This window comes from Saccopteryx leptura, chromosome 1 (genome assembly GCF_036850995.1).
Source record: "Saccopteryx leptura isolate mSacLep1 chromosome 1, mSacLep1_pri_phased_curated, whole genome shotgun sequence".
NCBI lineage: Eukaryota > Metazoa > Chordata > Mammalia > Chiroptera > Emballonuridae > Saccopteryx > Saccopteryx leptura.
Genome location: NC_089503.1, coordinates 248,010,690 through 248,025,842, shown reverse-complemented (window position 1 = coordinate 248,025,842; position 15,153 = coordinate 248,010,690). Strand labels below are relative to the sequence as shown.

The window sequence follows — 15,153 nt, the reverse complement described above, 5'->3', positions numbered from 1 at the left end:
CTGTGTGGCCTCAAGGAGAGGCCTGCCCTCTCTCGATCTTTTTTTTATTTATTTTTTTTGGTATTTTTCTGAAGCTGGAAATGGGGAGGCAGTCAGACAGACTCCTGCATGTGCCCAACTGGGATCCACCCGGCATGCCCACCAGGGGGCGATGCTCTGCCCATCTGGGGCGTTGCTCTGTTGCAACCAGAGCCATTCTAGCGCCTGAGGCAGAGGCCATAGAGCCATCCTCAGTGCCCGGGCCAACTTTGCTCCAATGGAGCCTTGGCTGTGGGAGGGGAAGAGAGAGACAGAGAGGAAGGAGAGGGGGAGGGGTGGAGAAGCAGATGGGCGCTTTCCTGTGTGCCCTGGCCGGGAATCGAACCTGGGACTCCTGCACGCCAGGCCGACACTGTACCACTGAGCCAGCCGTCCAGGGCCCTCTCTCGATCTTATCTTACACTCACACAGACTCACACTGCTCACAGAAAGGAATTTATACACATGCACATGATCAGACATCCATGTTTTCACATCTAACACACCTTCACATGCCTGTTACACAGACTTAATGTGCATGTCACACACCCACATACACATAATACTCTTTGTTTGTACATAACCCATCTCCTCTCCCTGGACCTCCGGTACCCCAGCCTCACCCTGACTTTTCTCCCCTGCCCTTGGCAGACTATTGAGTTTGACGGGAGTTCGGGGGCCGTGCTGAGGATCCAGCCATTACGGACACCACGGGATGAGAACGTGTATGAATGCGTGGCCCAGAACTCGGTTGGGGAGATCACGGTCCATGCCAAGCTCACTGTCCTCCGAGGTACTGTGTTCCTGGGTGGGGGCGGGGAACTGGGCCTGAGGCTTTGGGGACAAATGCCAAAGGCATCTATGAAAGTCTTGGTTTCGATTTTCTCTTCAGGAGACCTTGATCTCCCTTCTCTAGCCGCTAATACCACTGAGCCCAGAGCCTACTAATAGGTTTTAGCAAACCTTTTCAGGAAGGAGGAGTTAAGAGACTAGAGTCATTCTCATTTTTTATCTTAATCATGCTTTTCTGATTACAAGAGGTTGCCTGAACACACACTGGTTCAAATAAGAAAGAGAATTCATTGGTTCATGTAATTAGAATTATGCAGAGTGGACCAGCTTCAGGTTCAGTTGGATCTAGATGCTCATATGGTTTTCTCAGAGCTCACTCTCTCTGCTTCTGGGATTGTTTTCTTCCACATCAACTATATCCTCAGTGAGATGCCTCTCTCTCATTAACTCGAGGCTTCTAAGCCGTCACCTAAAAGGGAGGACCAAATAACGCAGGACTGGTACACGTTGGCGCAGCTTGTCCATGCTTGAGCCAGTGACTATGGCTAGAGGAACAATCAGAGGACTCTGGTTGGCAGAGCTCTTCCTGGAGTCCTCGAGTCCAGGGTATGTTCGCTGCTTAGACATGGTCAGTAAGGCATGGTTTTCCCAAAGGAACAAGGAGGAATAAGATACTGGCAGGCAGAAACAGCTGCCCCCACTTCCCCATACATTCACACGGATCCTTTGGGAACACTGCTTTGCTGGCCTGTTTGCTGGTCTCTTTCAGTTGGCTGGGGGCACCAGAAAATTACTTTCTCATTATAAAACAGCAGCCTTCAGACAGCCTTGCCACAAATTTCCACACAGCTGCTCTCTACTGCCTTCTCTATTACAAGGTGGTTTTAGCCTGGGGCCCTACAACTTGAGTTCGAATCCTAACACTGCCACTCTGAAGCTGTGTGACTTTGGACAAGTTAATGAACTTCTTTTGAATTGCAGTTTCCTCACTTCCAGAGTGGGGTAATAATGATACTTAACACATGGGGTGGTTTCATAAATCAAATGAGTGTACAATATAAGAGACTCATGCAGTGCTACACAGGGAGTAAGCACTTGGTCAAGTCTATCTGTCTGATATTATTGTTGTCGTTGTTATTCTGGTTTGAACAAGACAGCTTGGCCACCAGCCATTCTGCAGCTCTCAGGTAGGTGGATTGCTCCTGTCACCTGCAGGGATAATACCCTGATCTATAAGTATGAGCCACAGTCAGCGGTCTGATGGTAGGTGCCCCCCTTACGCCTCCCAGAGTGGCATTCTTCCAGTGCCCTCCAGGACAGCAGAGCTGCGGTCAGCTTGGAGCCCTGGGAGGAGGCATCCCATTGGCCCCAAGGGCACTTTGTCTTATACCCTGGTGTGTGAGTGACCTCTGCAGGGTCCCTCATTCAGAAAGCTCTGCTGTGACCATCTGGAAATTATTATTATTATTATTTTACATTTATTCTTTTTAGAGAGGGAGGAGAGAGAGAGAGAGAGAGAGAAAGAGAAAGGGGGTAGGAAACTCTTACAGGTGCCTTGACCAGACAAGCCCAGTGTTTCAAACCAGTGACCACAACATTCCAGGTCAACACTTTATCCACTGCGCCACCACAGGTCAGGCCATCTGGAAATTCTTAATAATTTTTTAACCAGAGGCCCCATTGTTTCTTTTTCCATGGGTCCTAGAACCTGTCCTGTGAGGGATGGAGGGAAGAGGGAGGGGAACAGGGAGGAGTCCGGAGCCTGGCCTGCCTTGCCCCTTCCCAGCAGATACTTTTGCCCTGACCTTTCCCGGCACAGATGGAATAGCCTCCCTCTCCTCGGCCTGTGCCAGCCTCCATTGTAAGTGCTCAGAGAGTTAAAAGAACAAACTGTGAATCTATTAAGTGCCCTGGGCATCTGGGAAAGCAATGTCTCTGCTCCCTGCCCCCATCAAGGCCTCTTTGGCATCTCCCTGTGCTCCAGCTGCTGGAAGGATGTGGTGCTTGGGCTGGGCCTACAGCCTGGGGTGTTTGACCCAGGAATGCCTGGCATCCCCAGCCCTAGGCCCTGAGCTCCTGTTCCCCACAGTGGCCCCTGCTGAGTGAGGAAGGCCTGAGCTATTGGTCCCAACATTCCCTGCCACTCCTTCCCTCCTCATCCCTCCCCTGCTACCTGATTGTGGACTCTACTCACGCCTCCCACACCGTTGTTTTAATTAAACTCTGAGGAATAGGCCACAATGTGGTACGCGATGAACATTTTTGTTTAATTAGGAGCTTGAATTAACATCAGGAGACTGCGGCCTCCCCCAGCACCCATGTGCCTGCTCCCACCCACACATGCTCATGGGGACCCCAGCAGATCTACATACACATGGGAAGTGCTAACATGTGAACATGCAGGGGGTGTGAGTGTGTACATGGGTGAATACTTATGCACGTGCATGCACACATGTGGAAACGGGAGCACAGAGGGTTGCAGGCAGACCCCCAGCCTCCTACATGTACAGGCCAGCCCTGAGCACCAGGAATTAAGGTCCAATTGTTTTGGCTTTAACCTCTGGTGATGTCATTGGAACTAATGAGAACCACCTTTCTGGTCATTCAGGCCTCAGGGCCTGAACTACCTCAGGCCCCAGTAGGTCCGGTCCAGTATGGGGTTCTACAGCTACCAGACCTAAGGGCCTTGCTGTGTCCTGGCTATATGACCTGGGACAGGTGTGTGTCTGAGCCTCAGTTTCCCCCTCTGAAACAGGCCCCCTCTCTGCGGAGGGCACAGGAAGGAACACGCACAGAACCTGGTACAGAGTTAGCATTCAGGACTTTGGACTGGGGTCATTTCCTTCTGTGCAATGACCCATGTGGGCCGCAACTACAGCCCTCTTGTTTCCCTGGGGAAATAGGGCAGCTGGTCCCAGAGCCCTACCCTGGGGAGTGGCCATGTGATAACCAGCCTCCACCCTTTTTTTCCTGTCTCCGCCTGCAGAGGACCAGCTGCCTCCCGGTTTCCCCAACATCGACATGGGCCCCCAGCTGAAGGTGGTGGAGCGGACGCGGACAGCTACAATGCTGTGTGCTGCCAGCGGCAACCCTGACCCCGAGATCACCTGGTTTAAGGACTTCCTGCCCGTGGACCCCAGTGCCAGCAACGGGCGCATCAAGCAGCTGAGATCAGGTGAGTGCAGGTGGCTAGGAGGCTCTGGGAGCCACAGTGGGCAGCAGGGGGATGGCAGCTTCTCTAGGGCCCAAGCCCTGTGGGCTCATGGGAGACAGAAAGACAGAGATGATGGGCAGCCATGCAGGGCACAGATGATGGGGAGGGGAGAGTGTCTTCAGAGCTGAACCAGTGGGGACATGGTGGGGCATAGACTGGCAGTGGTGATGAAGAGCAGTGGTAGGTGGTGGGAGGAGAGTTCTTTAATGCTGAGTGGGCATATAATTGGCCCAGTTATGCACAGTGGTGGCCCCAGTGTCTCCAGTACCCAGTAGTGGGTTCCCAACGAGGCACAGATAGTTACGGGTGATGGAAAGCCACAGAGGATAGTGGTTATCTGCAGTGGGGACACAAAGGGGGACAGACAGGCAGAGGTGATGGGAAGCCATGGCAGGTAGCAAGGAAAGGCCATCTTCAATGCCTAACCACTGGGTATGTAATGGGGCACAGAGAGCCAAAGTAATGGAAACTATGAGAGGTGGCATAGGGAGAGTATCTTCTATGTTGAAGTAGTTGGCCTCTCTGGAGGGGTAGTGAGCTGTAGACAGGTAAGGTGTGGGAGCCATAGAGAGCGGTAGGGTTAGAGTGTGTCCAAGATCAACACAGTAAGGAAGTTATGGAGCACAGACAGGCAGCTTAGCTTGTTTGTTTAGGCCCTAGCTGGGGTAGGCAGCCTTGGGACAGAGCACCATGCCTTGGTCACCTCAGAGATGGGTGGTTCCACAGTTGTGTCTTGGCATAGAACCTGTGAGCCCCATCTGTGAATCCATATGCCTGGGGGTGGGGGGCTGGGCTGTGTGTATTGTGTCCATTTTCCCCCTGCTTCGTGATATGTCCGTGTGTGTGTGTGTTTGAGCTCCCTGTACTGGTCTGATCTGTGGGCACACGCAGCCCTTCTCCCTCCCAGGGCAGAGCTTGTCTACGCGCATCTCAGCCACGTGTACCCATGTTACAGTCCCTTCCGTGCACGTGTACCCAGGGCAGGCCCCCCATGCGCACGTAGCTCAGGCCGCAGTCCTGTGTGTGCAGACACGTGGTAGGGATGTGCTGTATGCACTCTTGCGTGTGTCAGTCCATTGTGAGTACACACATTAGAGCATACTTCTTTGTACTTTTTCTCCCCTTCCTCTGAAGAGTCCACCATGGAGCCGCCCATACCTAAAGGCTGTCCGGTCGTTCATTCTCAGTGCTCCTTACTTGCTCCCAGCTGCACCTTCTGAGGAGCCTGTCTGCCCGTCCTCTGCTCTCTGCTCTCTGCTCCCCTCCCCAGGGGAGACCTAAGCCTGGAAAAAGGGCAGATATTAAACCCAGAGTTTTTGCACTGGGGAGAGATAGCCTGATCCCTCCCAATCTGTCTGATGATATTTGCAGCTTTGGGGGTTCAGCCCAAAATGGAATGATGGCAACATTAAAAATTCACTTGTTTCTCTGTTGGCTTCCACCATTGTCTCCCCAGTGTAGTGAAATGATTAAGAGCATGGGCCTCAGGTCCTGCTGGCCTGGGTCAGGTGTCAGCTGTGACCCAGAGCATGTTCTCTCTGGGTCTCAGCTTCCTTATAGAATGTGCCTACTCCCTGGCACTATTGTGAGAGGCCCAGGACGGAATGTCTGGCACATAATAGGTACTCAGTGAACATAAGCTGCTTTATTAATCATAATAAATCTGATTATTCTGACTTCCCCTCCACACCCTGCCCCCACAACTATACAGGCTTCTGCATAACCACCCGTTAATGATCCTGTTCTCTTTTTCTTGTCCCTCTATTATAAACGTTCAGAAACCTTTGGTAAGTCTCATTTCTTCATCACGTCAACAACTAACGTTCCCTTTTTGTCCCCCTGTCCCTTCCCCTCAGACTAACAGCCACTGTGACAGTAACTGACCCACTCCACGTGGCATGTTTACTAACCTAGCCCTCTCCACCAGCATTCCCTACCGGCCACCCAGTCCTCCCTAGCCAGGCACCAGGGAGCTGCAGAGAGAGGAGGCCAAAAGGAAAAGAGGAAAAAAGGCAAGGCCACACAGGGAGATGAGGGGAAATCAGGGATATCCTGGAGCATTGCATATAACAGTCTACCTACCCCATCTGGGCCCTGACACTGCTGGAAAATGATGAGATTACAGAAGTTTGGGGACTGGGGCTGGAGTGAGAGGGATGTTTTCTAGCTGGGCTGGTACTGGGTACTACTCATCCTCTTTTCCCAGTATCTAGCCTGAATTCCCTGAAACCAACGGCTGGGTTAATTCTTACTAAGGTGAGAATGACTGATAGTGACCCATGATGTTTTCCTTCTTATCTTGGGGTACATTCTTTTCCTGTCAGTATAGTTGCCATGGACTATTTGGCCATCTTGGGAAGAACTCCTGTTCTCCAGCCTCTATCATAATCCACATGTAGTGAAACTGCCCAAAGCAGGGGCTGACCTAGATTCCCAACTGCCCTGGATTCTAGTTTTCCACGTTGTAGCATTAGGCATCTTCCCATTTCCTCTCTGTAAAGAGAAGAGAGTGGCCTTGCTGGATGGAGGATTTTGTAAGAGTTAACATAGGGGTCCCAAAAACTTTAGGCTAGAAGGTCCCCAACCTGATAGGTTGGATAGCTGGGTTCAAAGCCCACCCCTGTCTTTAACTCATGGTGTGACAATACCCTGGCCCCTCTGGGCCTCAGTTTGCCCATCTGTAAAATGGGCCAGGGCCATGCAAAGGAGCTGTTTTTTCACCCTCAACAGCTTCTCTGCCCTGCCCTTGGGGTCCCCTTGTCATCAGCAGGTAGGGGTTATATCCCCCAGGAAGATGAGCTGAGGATATGACACTCCAGTCCAGGACCTTCTTTTCCTGTCCCCTAAGTTGTCCCTGCCCCCAGTACCCAGGTGGACACACAGATAACCCTTTTTTCCTCTTTTCCTTTTGGAATAAATGAGGCTATGGGGCCCTCCCTCTGCCCTCGATCCCCTTTCACTGCCCTCCCCTCTCCTTCCTACCTGGCCTGTCTGTAACACCTTTCCTTTCCTTTGCTTTATTAATGCCCGACCCTGGGGCACTAACCTGTTTCCCACTGTCTCTAACAAGATTCCTGAGATCCCCATTGCTCCCTGTCCCTCCCGAGAAGGAAAGAAGGAAGGGAGGTCATGGACCGGACCTCCCTCCCTCAGCTCAGAAGGAAGGCAGCCAACAGAGCCAGGCCAGGCCAGGCCATAGACCTTCCCAGGGCATAGAGATGCCCCTCCTTCCCCAGTAGATTCCTGCTAAGCCTATGGGAAGTCCTCCTGATTGACAAGCCCTCAAATCCACCCTGCTCCTAGGAGCTTTGTCTCCCAATTCCTCAGCAAGGTCTTCAGGGTCTTTAGACCTAGGCTGGCTTAGTCCCACCAGGGGCAGAATGGACAGGCCTCACTCACGGCCCAGCCTGGCCTCCTTGGGGCCCCCAGCCCCCGCCCCCCCCAGGACTACCTTCTGTCATTCACCTGACTCTCTCTGCTTCCCTTACAGAAAGCACTCCGATCCGAGGTAAGAGGCTCTTTACTCACCCACCCACTCACCCACTCATGCTCTCTTGCTGCCCACCTAGCCTCCCAGGCTCCATGGGGGGCTGCCCAAGGCCCCCTTTCACGTGTCTCCTCCTTGCCACCCTGCCCATGTTTGTCTATTTTCTGTGTCTATGTTGCTATCTGTGGCTTGGGTGCTGAGTCTGGCCATAGTGGCACCTCAGGCCACCTGCCTGCAGGAAGGGGGAAATTTCCAGCTCAGGAAGGGTTACTTCCTTCCATGCCCACCTAGAGTGCTAGAAGCCAGGTTTTTGACCATTGCTCTATATGCAGCCCTTGTCCATTTCCAGCCTCGGTTTTCCCATCGGTAACATGAGTGTACAGAAAGGTCTTTCAGCTCTGAAGCTTTGATCTGGGGATGGAGGATCTAGCCTCGGAGCAGGGAGATAGGCAATCTCAAAGGCTGGGTCTGACTTGAGTCCCTGGGTGCTGCCCCAGAGAATAGAATAGGTCTGGATGGGAATACTAGGAATCCTGGTGTTAACCACAAAATGCTCTGTGTCTTAGAACGGCCTCTCCGTCATCTCTGGTCTTCCATAATAATACCTGCCTTCCTGCTTCCCCAGAGCCTTGAACTTGGAGGAAAGTAGGAATGTTATATGGGAGCAGACTCTCACCCACCTTTTAAGTGAAGTGTCCCACATCACTCCCATGGGACAACCATGAACAAAGCTAGGAGAGGGGTCTGCCTGGGAGCTTGGTGCCAGGGACTCTGATAGAAGCCTGTGATTCTAACACACTTGAAGATATTCACTCATCTTTATTTACAGGTCAACAAGCACTTGGGTCCAGGCCTGTGATTCAGATTTGCTTAGAGATATATCTGTTCACTCATTCTTTTTATTTTTTATTTTTTTTATTTTTGGCAGAGACAGAGAGAGGGACAGATAGGGACAGACAGACAGAAGGGAGAGAGATGAGAAACATCAATTCTTCGTTGCGGTTCCTTAGTTGTTCATTGATTGATTTCTCATATGTGCCTTGACCACAGGCCTTCAGCAGACCGAGTAACCCCTTGCTTGAGCCAGCGACCTTGGGCTCAAGCTGGTGAGCCTTGCTCAAACCAGATGAGCCCGCACTCAAGCTGGCGACCTCGGGGTCTCGAACCTGGGTCCTTCCGCATCCCAGTTTGACGATCTATCCACTGCGCCACCGCCTGGTCAGGCACATTCTTATTATGAAAATGACAGTTTGGCCTAGGTTTTGGTTTCAGGTGTCCTTGGGAAAATCCTGGGCTCGTTTTCATTTACTCATGGGCATTGTAGTGCTTGATCAAGGCCTGTGCTTTCAAACATTTTTGAGAAATTTCATTCATTTTTCTATGTGCATGTGAAGTCTGGTTCACTTCCTGTGATTTCTAACATGCTGAGGGGAAATCAGCCCTATTTTTATTTACCTCATGGGCACCAAGATCTGTGATTAGGGCCTGTGATTTTAAATATGCTTGAGAAAATAGGCCTTTTCTTTAAATTTTTATTCACTCAGGATCTACAAATTTTTTGATCCAGGATTATAATTTTAAACATACCTGATGTATATCAGTCTCAGCATCCTTTACTTTTAACTATCATCTGGGGTAAGCCAGTCCTGAAATTTCATTCAGTCACCCTTGAAGAACTACACCCTGCCTCTGTTGACTTACGAGCATTGTGGCCATTGGGGCCTATGATTGCAAACACTTAAGGAACCCAGACCCATGTTCATTTACACATGGACTTTGGGTAAAACCAGCAAAGCAGGTTCCCTGAATTCGCACATCACCTGGGCTCGTTAGGTCCCAGGGTCTCTGGAATGACTTACCAGTTATGAATGCTAACCCTGTCTTTCCCCTTTGCCTGGACAGTGGCATTCGGTGCTTTTGCAAGCACACCTTCATGGCACATGCTCCCCCCAGCTCGAACTTCACCTTGGCACCTGTTTATGAAACGCTAGCTGCTTTTACAGTGATGGTGGAGGGTTTTGGGGGAATGTGGTCTGATCAGGAAAGTATAGGGCTAGACTTGGGGTGAGGAGAGATGAGCCAGGGAGGCACCAGCCCAGCTGGGGCTTTTAGGCTAACTCAACTCTTTCGTCTGCTTCTCCGGCCCAGCCAGACCAAGAGACGGGCCAGATGGGACTCTGAGAGAGCCCTCCTAGCCCACCCCTGGGCCTCTCCTGACTGGCCAAGCTTTCTGCCCTCTCCCTACAGGGGCTCTGCAGATTGAGAGCAGCGAGGAGACCGACCAGGGCAAATATGAGTGTGTGGCCACCAACAGTGCCGGTGTGCGCTATTCCTCGCCTGCCAACCTCTACGTGCGAGGTAGGGAACGCCGTATCCAAGTCAAAGGCAGGGACCGGCCCCATCCCGTCCCCCTCCCTTCTCGGGCTCACAGCCTCCGGGCTCCCCTGTCCCCTGCAGACCTGAGCAGGGGGCTTTCTGCCTGGTCGTGGTGGGACCTTGGGCAGGGAGGCATCCCTCTCTCTGAATCTGTTTCCTTGCCTATAAGATAGAGGCAGCATTAGCCCCCACCCCTGTGCCTTGTGATAGATACCCAAGTGGGGTACAGGACTTGCGGGGCGGAAGGAGGGAACAGGGCAAGGCCATGGGATGGGTTCAGTCTTGAGCCTACAGGGCCGGGGGAGTCTGCAGGCCTCTGCCCACTCACCTGAGTCAGCTTCTTCTGTGCTGTGTCGTGCGTGCCTCCCCTTGTCATGTGCTCGCTTCGCTTCTCCAAAATTCGTGGCCTCATAGCTCACCTCACTGCCCCCACCTCCAGCGCCCTCCATCTGAGAGTTGGGGAGGGATCTTCGAGGGTGCCCTCCGCCGCTGGCCCAGCATTGTCAGCTTTCCCAGAGCCCAGTGCTCTTTCTCTGTCACCCTCAGAAAGGACTCATGTAGGCCAGAACGAGACCAGGGCCATAGCAGGGACCTGTACCCAGGGCCTGGTGCTCTGTCAAGCCAGCCAGGCTTGTCGCTTCCGCATAAGGTTCTTGCCCCAGCACCCTCATCCCACCCAAGGATGCCCCAGGAAGTATCTACACACACTTCTTTTTGGGTCCCTTGGTATCCCCTCAACGGCCCTGAGGGCTCCTGCCCCCTGATGCATCTGTCAACCCCTTAATCCCTGTGTTGGTTCTCTTCAGTCCTTTCAGAAATTTTAATCTGCCTCCTCCACCTCCTGCCTTCCCACAAATGTTTCTGATCAGATTTGTGGTAGAAACAACTTCTGCCTGCCAGAAAAACGGCCCTTTCAAACCCCAGGGCTGTCCCAATTGGCTCTGTATACTTGACTCCATAACTCCCCTTCTCCAGGCCTCAATTTCCCCCATTGACACACCAAGCTCCTGCCATTCTCCACTGCAAGGCTGAGCGGCTGCTCCCTCACCCATAGCCCCACCAAGCACAGCCCCACTGGCCGTGAAGCAGCTCCTCAGTTCTGCACCTGGGGTTTTGCATCAAGTCTCTGAGAAGGAGGCTGCGTGGAGGGAGGGGATGGGGATGCGGGTGGGCAGGCGGGCAGGGGGCACACATTTGATCTGCTGCCATGGCCCCTCTGGTGAGTTATAGTGCGTCCATGACTCCAGCTGACTGGTCTTCGTCTAACCTGCTTATTTTTCCGCAAACACCTGGGATGGGGATGTATAAGTCTGGCAGAGCTCGAGGAGAGTGTGGACAGCAGTAATGGGGCAGGGTGGGGGCGGCCTTTAGCAAGGGTATGACGGGGCCTTTGTGTCCTCGGCCCCCAGAGGTTGGGTCCCCGCTATGTGCCTCCTTCCTTTGGGGGGAATCCAGCCTCCCAGTCTTTGTCTGGGTCTCAGATGCTCCAAGATTGAATTTAAAAAGAATCATGGAAGGCAAATGTAGATCTTATTTGTCAAGGAAGGAGTGGAAGAAAGGAAAAAGGTCATTGCTGTTCTTTTTTATTTTTTAATTTTAATTTTTTTTTTTTGGTTTAAAGAAAAAACAAACTATTGCAGCTTTTAGCCTTGGGAAGTCCTCTTTTTACTCTCTGTATCTCCCCTATTTTTTCTCTTCTCCCCATGTCATTGTGTTCTGCATCAAACCCCCTTTACATCCCTCAGAGCTTCGAGAAGGTTGGTGTGTTTTTTTCTTTTTTACTTTCTTTACCCACATTTTTACATTCTGAAAGTGACACGCACACATGAAATACACACAGAGCACACGGACACACACAGACATGCACATGGAAAATAATAGAAAAATGAACTAAAAAAATAAAAATAACGGAATATGAATAAATAAGCGCAAAGCAAACAACAAAACAAAATACCACCAAGTGAGAGCAAAAACCCAGAAAGACACGAAAATCTCAGCCGCGCCCAGCCCGGCCTAGGGCAGGCCGCACACATGCGATGCTTGCATTGTGGTCGCCTATCTATGCATCCGTTGGTAATGTTGTTGCTAAGTTTTTTGCACTCCTCGTCGTCATGGTAACTTGGGCCTGATGCATGCTGGGAGAATGTAAAAATTTCTCTGCATGCCACTCTTGTCGGTGGGTTTGGTGAATTCCCAACGCCTTCTGTTGGAGTGTTTCTCGTCTTCCGTTCCGTTTTTCCCTTTTGGTTTTTTTTCTTTATTTGTTTTTTTTATTTAATGATGAGGTTTCTTTCCTTTTTTTAAGTTTTGTTTCATTTCGGGGGGGAAAAAACCGATCCGTTCGTTATTTTTTCCCCCTCCCATTCCTTTCACCTGGCCCCTCCTCCAAAGCGTTTTGTATTTGGTTCTGTCTTGTGTTTTCCGTGCTATTTGGTTTTGGTTTCTTGGGCTGAGCTGTTCTGTGGTTGTTCTCCAAACGCATTGTGATTTAAAAGCCAGTGTTCCTGTCCCAGCTACCATCTGGAAGGCGGAAGGGGTCCCACAGCTGGGATGCTGGTACAGAAAGTGACCGCCTGGGCGCAAGGGACAGGGCATGGACAAGTGGTGGGAGGTAGTCATAGCCTGGGTGAGAGATGTGGGGAGAGCAGCCCAATTTGTCTGATCTCACTGGCCAGCCCCTTTTACCCAGATCTGGAGCCTCAACCCTGCCAAGTGGCCATGTTGGAAGGGTACTTAAGCAGGTGCATTCCCATCTTTCTGCCTCATCATGAGACCACCTACCACGCTCCCAAACAACCCAAAAAACAGGCATTTGAAGTATGTCTGAATGGGCAGTTGGCGTTTTGAGTTCTTGTTCTATGTAGTGATATGTCCAAGTGTGGGAAGTGGCCACCTTAAACGGGACCATCCTCCCAAAATGAGGTGTGTTTGGCACATCGGCAGCACTCAGAATGGCAGCTGGTATGATGACTTGGAAGAAATATTTAGCCAGTTTTCCTGCCCTTTACTATTATGCCTTTGCCTACCAGATGATGTTGGCTGACTCCCTCACACCTTCGTAGGCTCTGGGTCTAGTTGCTGGTGTCTTTTGTCCAGCAATATAGCATGGTCACTTTCTGATTACCTGAGCATCAGAACTGTGGAATTCTGGAGAAAACCCATGGGAAATTTGGACACAGCCTCTCCCCCCCCCCCCTCTTTGCCTCTGCAGTTCTCTCTACCTCTCTCTTTCAGCTCTCTTTCTCTCTGTCTCTTTCACTCTTGCAGACCTTCAGGGATTCACACTCCCATCATTTGTCCCCTCCTTTGAATAAAGGCAAGTCATTGAGAGTCCCACTCCAACCCCAGCCAGTCTCCAGTAAAATCCATTTAGATTTCTGAGCCCTAGCCCCTAGCCACTTCACAACATTGATAATTGAGAGAGGCCAGCCTCTTTGGGATCACCTTTACCCTTCTCTTGTCCCTTACTCACCTTCACTAAACTCCCAATTATTTAGTCTAGGGCCAAGTTGTCAGGAGGAATTTAGATGCAAAGGGGGGGATATATTTCTTTTGTCTCTTTTTAATCCAGTGTGAGAGCTGTCAGGTTGACCCTCAAGGAAGTCCCAAAAGATGAGAGAGGGGTTTCCCAGCCCCTCTACCAAAGTTGGGTCCCAGTGAATTGAAACAGAGGAGTAGCTGAGGGTCTCTGAAGACCACTTGGACTTTGGGGGCAGTATAGCCTCGTGGTGAGAGCACAGACTCTGTGTTCCAGCAGACCAGGTTTCAAATCCTGCTTCTGCTTCTCCTTGGCTGTGTGGCTTTGGGCTAGTCACTATTTCCTCAAATAAAGAGTAAGGATCATTTATATGCCTAGCTCACAGGGTAGTTGGGAGGATCTCATCAAGATAATCAAGACTCCATAAGTGCCCCGTGTAGTTCATGGCACAAAAGAAATCGCTAGTGTGATTGTTGTAGAACAGGGGAGTAAAATGTTCAAACAAATGATCTGAACAAGTTACTTCCCTTCTTTGGGGACCTCAGTTTCCCTGTTATATACTTCAGTGATCTACTGTTTGAATAATATGGTATGGGAAACTGCTTTGAAAAGAAGGGCAAAAACTAATCCATTTGTTCGGATCTCATTATTTACTAGTGCTTTTCTGAGGTCATCCCATAATCTCGTTTTTTCCTGGCTCCAAACCCATTCCTGTGAGATCAGTGGCCTCCCCAGAGCCATATTTCTTATCTTATGCCCAGTCACTCCCCCAGGCAGTTCTGTGGCCACAGTATCAGAAGGGGGCAAAAAAGAAGCCCAGCTTGGGTGCTAGGCTACCCTTGCAGATAAGTGCCAGCCTACGGGAAGAGATGGGCCATCAGGCAAGTTCTGCCCTGAAAGCTACAAATGTTTTACATTGTTGCCAGAGCAGCCAGTCCTGGGAGTTAATTGCAAGGAATTTCTACCCCAAATCTAACTCTTCTTCAATTGACAATCTTTAGCTTTGCTAATCCTGGGTTGTTCAGGGAGTGGAATACAGTATCCAGATTTGGCCTTCTCCTGAACTTTAATCTGTGAGATTCAAAGGGTGAAAGTCAAAACCAAGCCCACTTTTTTTTTTTTTTTTTTTTTTGTATTTTTCTGAAGTTGGAAATGGGGAGTCAGTCAGACTCCCGCATGTGCCCGACCGGGATCCACCCGGCATGCCCACCAGGGGGCGATGCTCTGCCCATCTGGGGCGCCACTCTGTTGCAACCAGAGCCATTCTAGCGCCTGAGGCAGAGGCCATAGAGCCATCCTCAGTGCCCGGGCCAACTGTGCTCCAGTGGAGCCTTGGCTGCGGGAGGGGAAGAGAGAGACAGAGAGGAAGGAGAGGGGGAGGGGTGGAGAAGCAGATGGGCACCTCTCCTGTGTGCCCTGGCCGGGAATTGAACCTGGGACTCCCGCACGCCAGGCCGACGCTCTACCACTGAGCCAACCGGCCAGGGCAAAACCAAGCCCACTTTTTAATGTGGCTGGCAGCTGTATTCCCAGAACTCTCCTGGGGAAGATGTAGCTCAGGCTTTTGACAAGGCGGGAAGATGATCAGATTCTATCTTCCCTGGTTGTTAATGTTCTTTTTTGTTTCTGTAAAATTGTAAATCTGTAAGGTACAAGTTAGTGGCTAAAGATGGTGTCTTTACCATCTGGTCTAGCAACATAGCATTACTGAACCATGATGCACAGGACCCAGTAAAATGGTGTGCCACACACCTGTATTGTGGGAATATGCAGGGAGAACTCAGAGCA

At 51.0% G+C, this 15,153-nt stretch overlaps 1 protein-coding gene across 9 annotated transcripts in view; it reads left to right on the top strand.

Annotated features, from left to right (window-relative positions):
* Positions 1 to 15,153, top strand: part of PTPRS (protein tyrosine phosphatase receptor type S) — a 103,764-nt gene that overhangs the window by 47,160 nt on the left and 41,451 nt on the right. For all 9 annotated transcript variants that reach the window (XM_066344799.1, XM_066344808.1, XM_066344807.1 and 6 more), the window contains exons 4-6: positions 670 to 811; positions 3,797 to 3,985; positions 9,759 to 9,869. In XM_066344799.1, the coding sequence (XP_066200896.1) occupies positions 670 to 811; positions 3,797 to 3,985; positions 9,759 to 9,869 (442 nt within the window). The remainder of the gene's footprint in view (positions 1 to 669; positions 812 to 3,796; positions 3,986 to 9,758; positions 9,870 to 15,153) is intronic.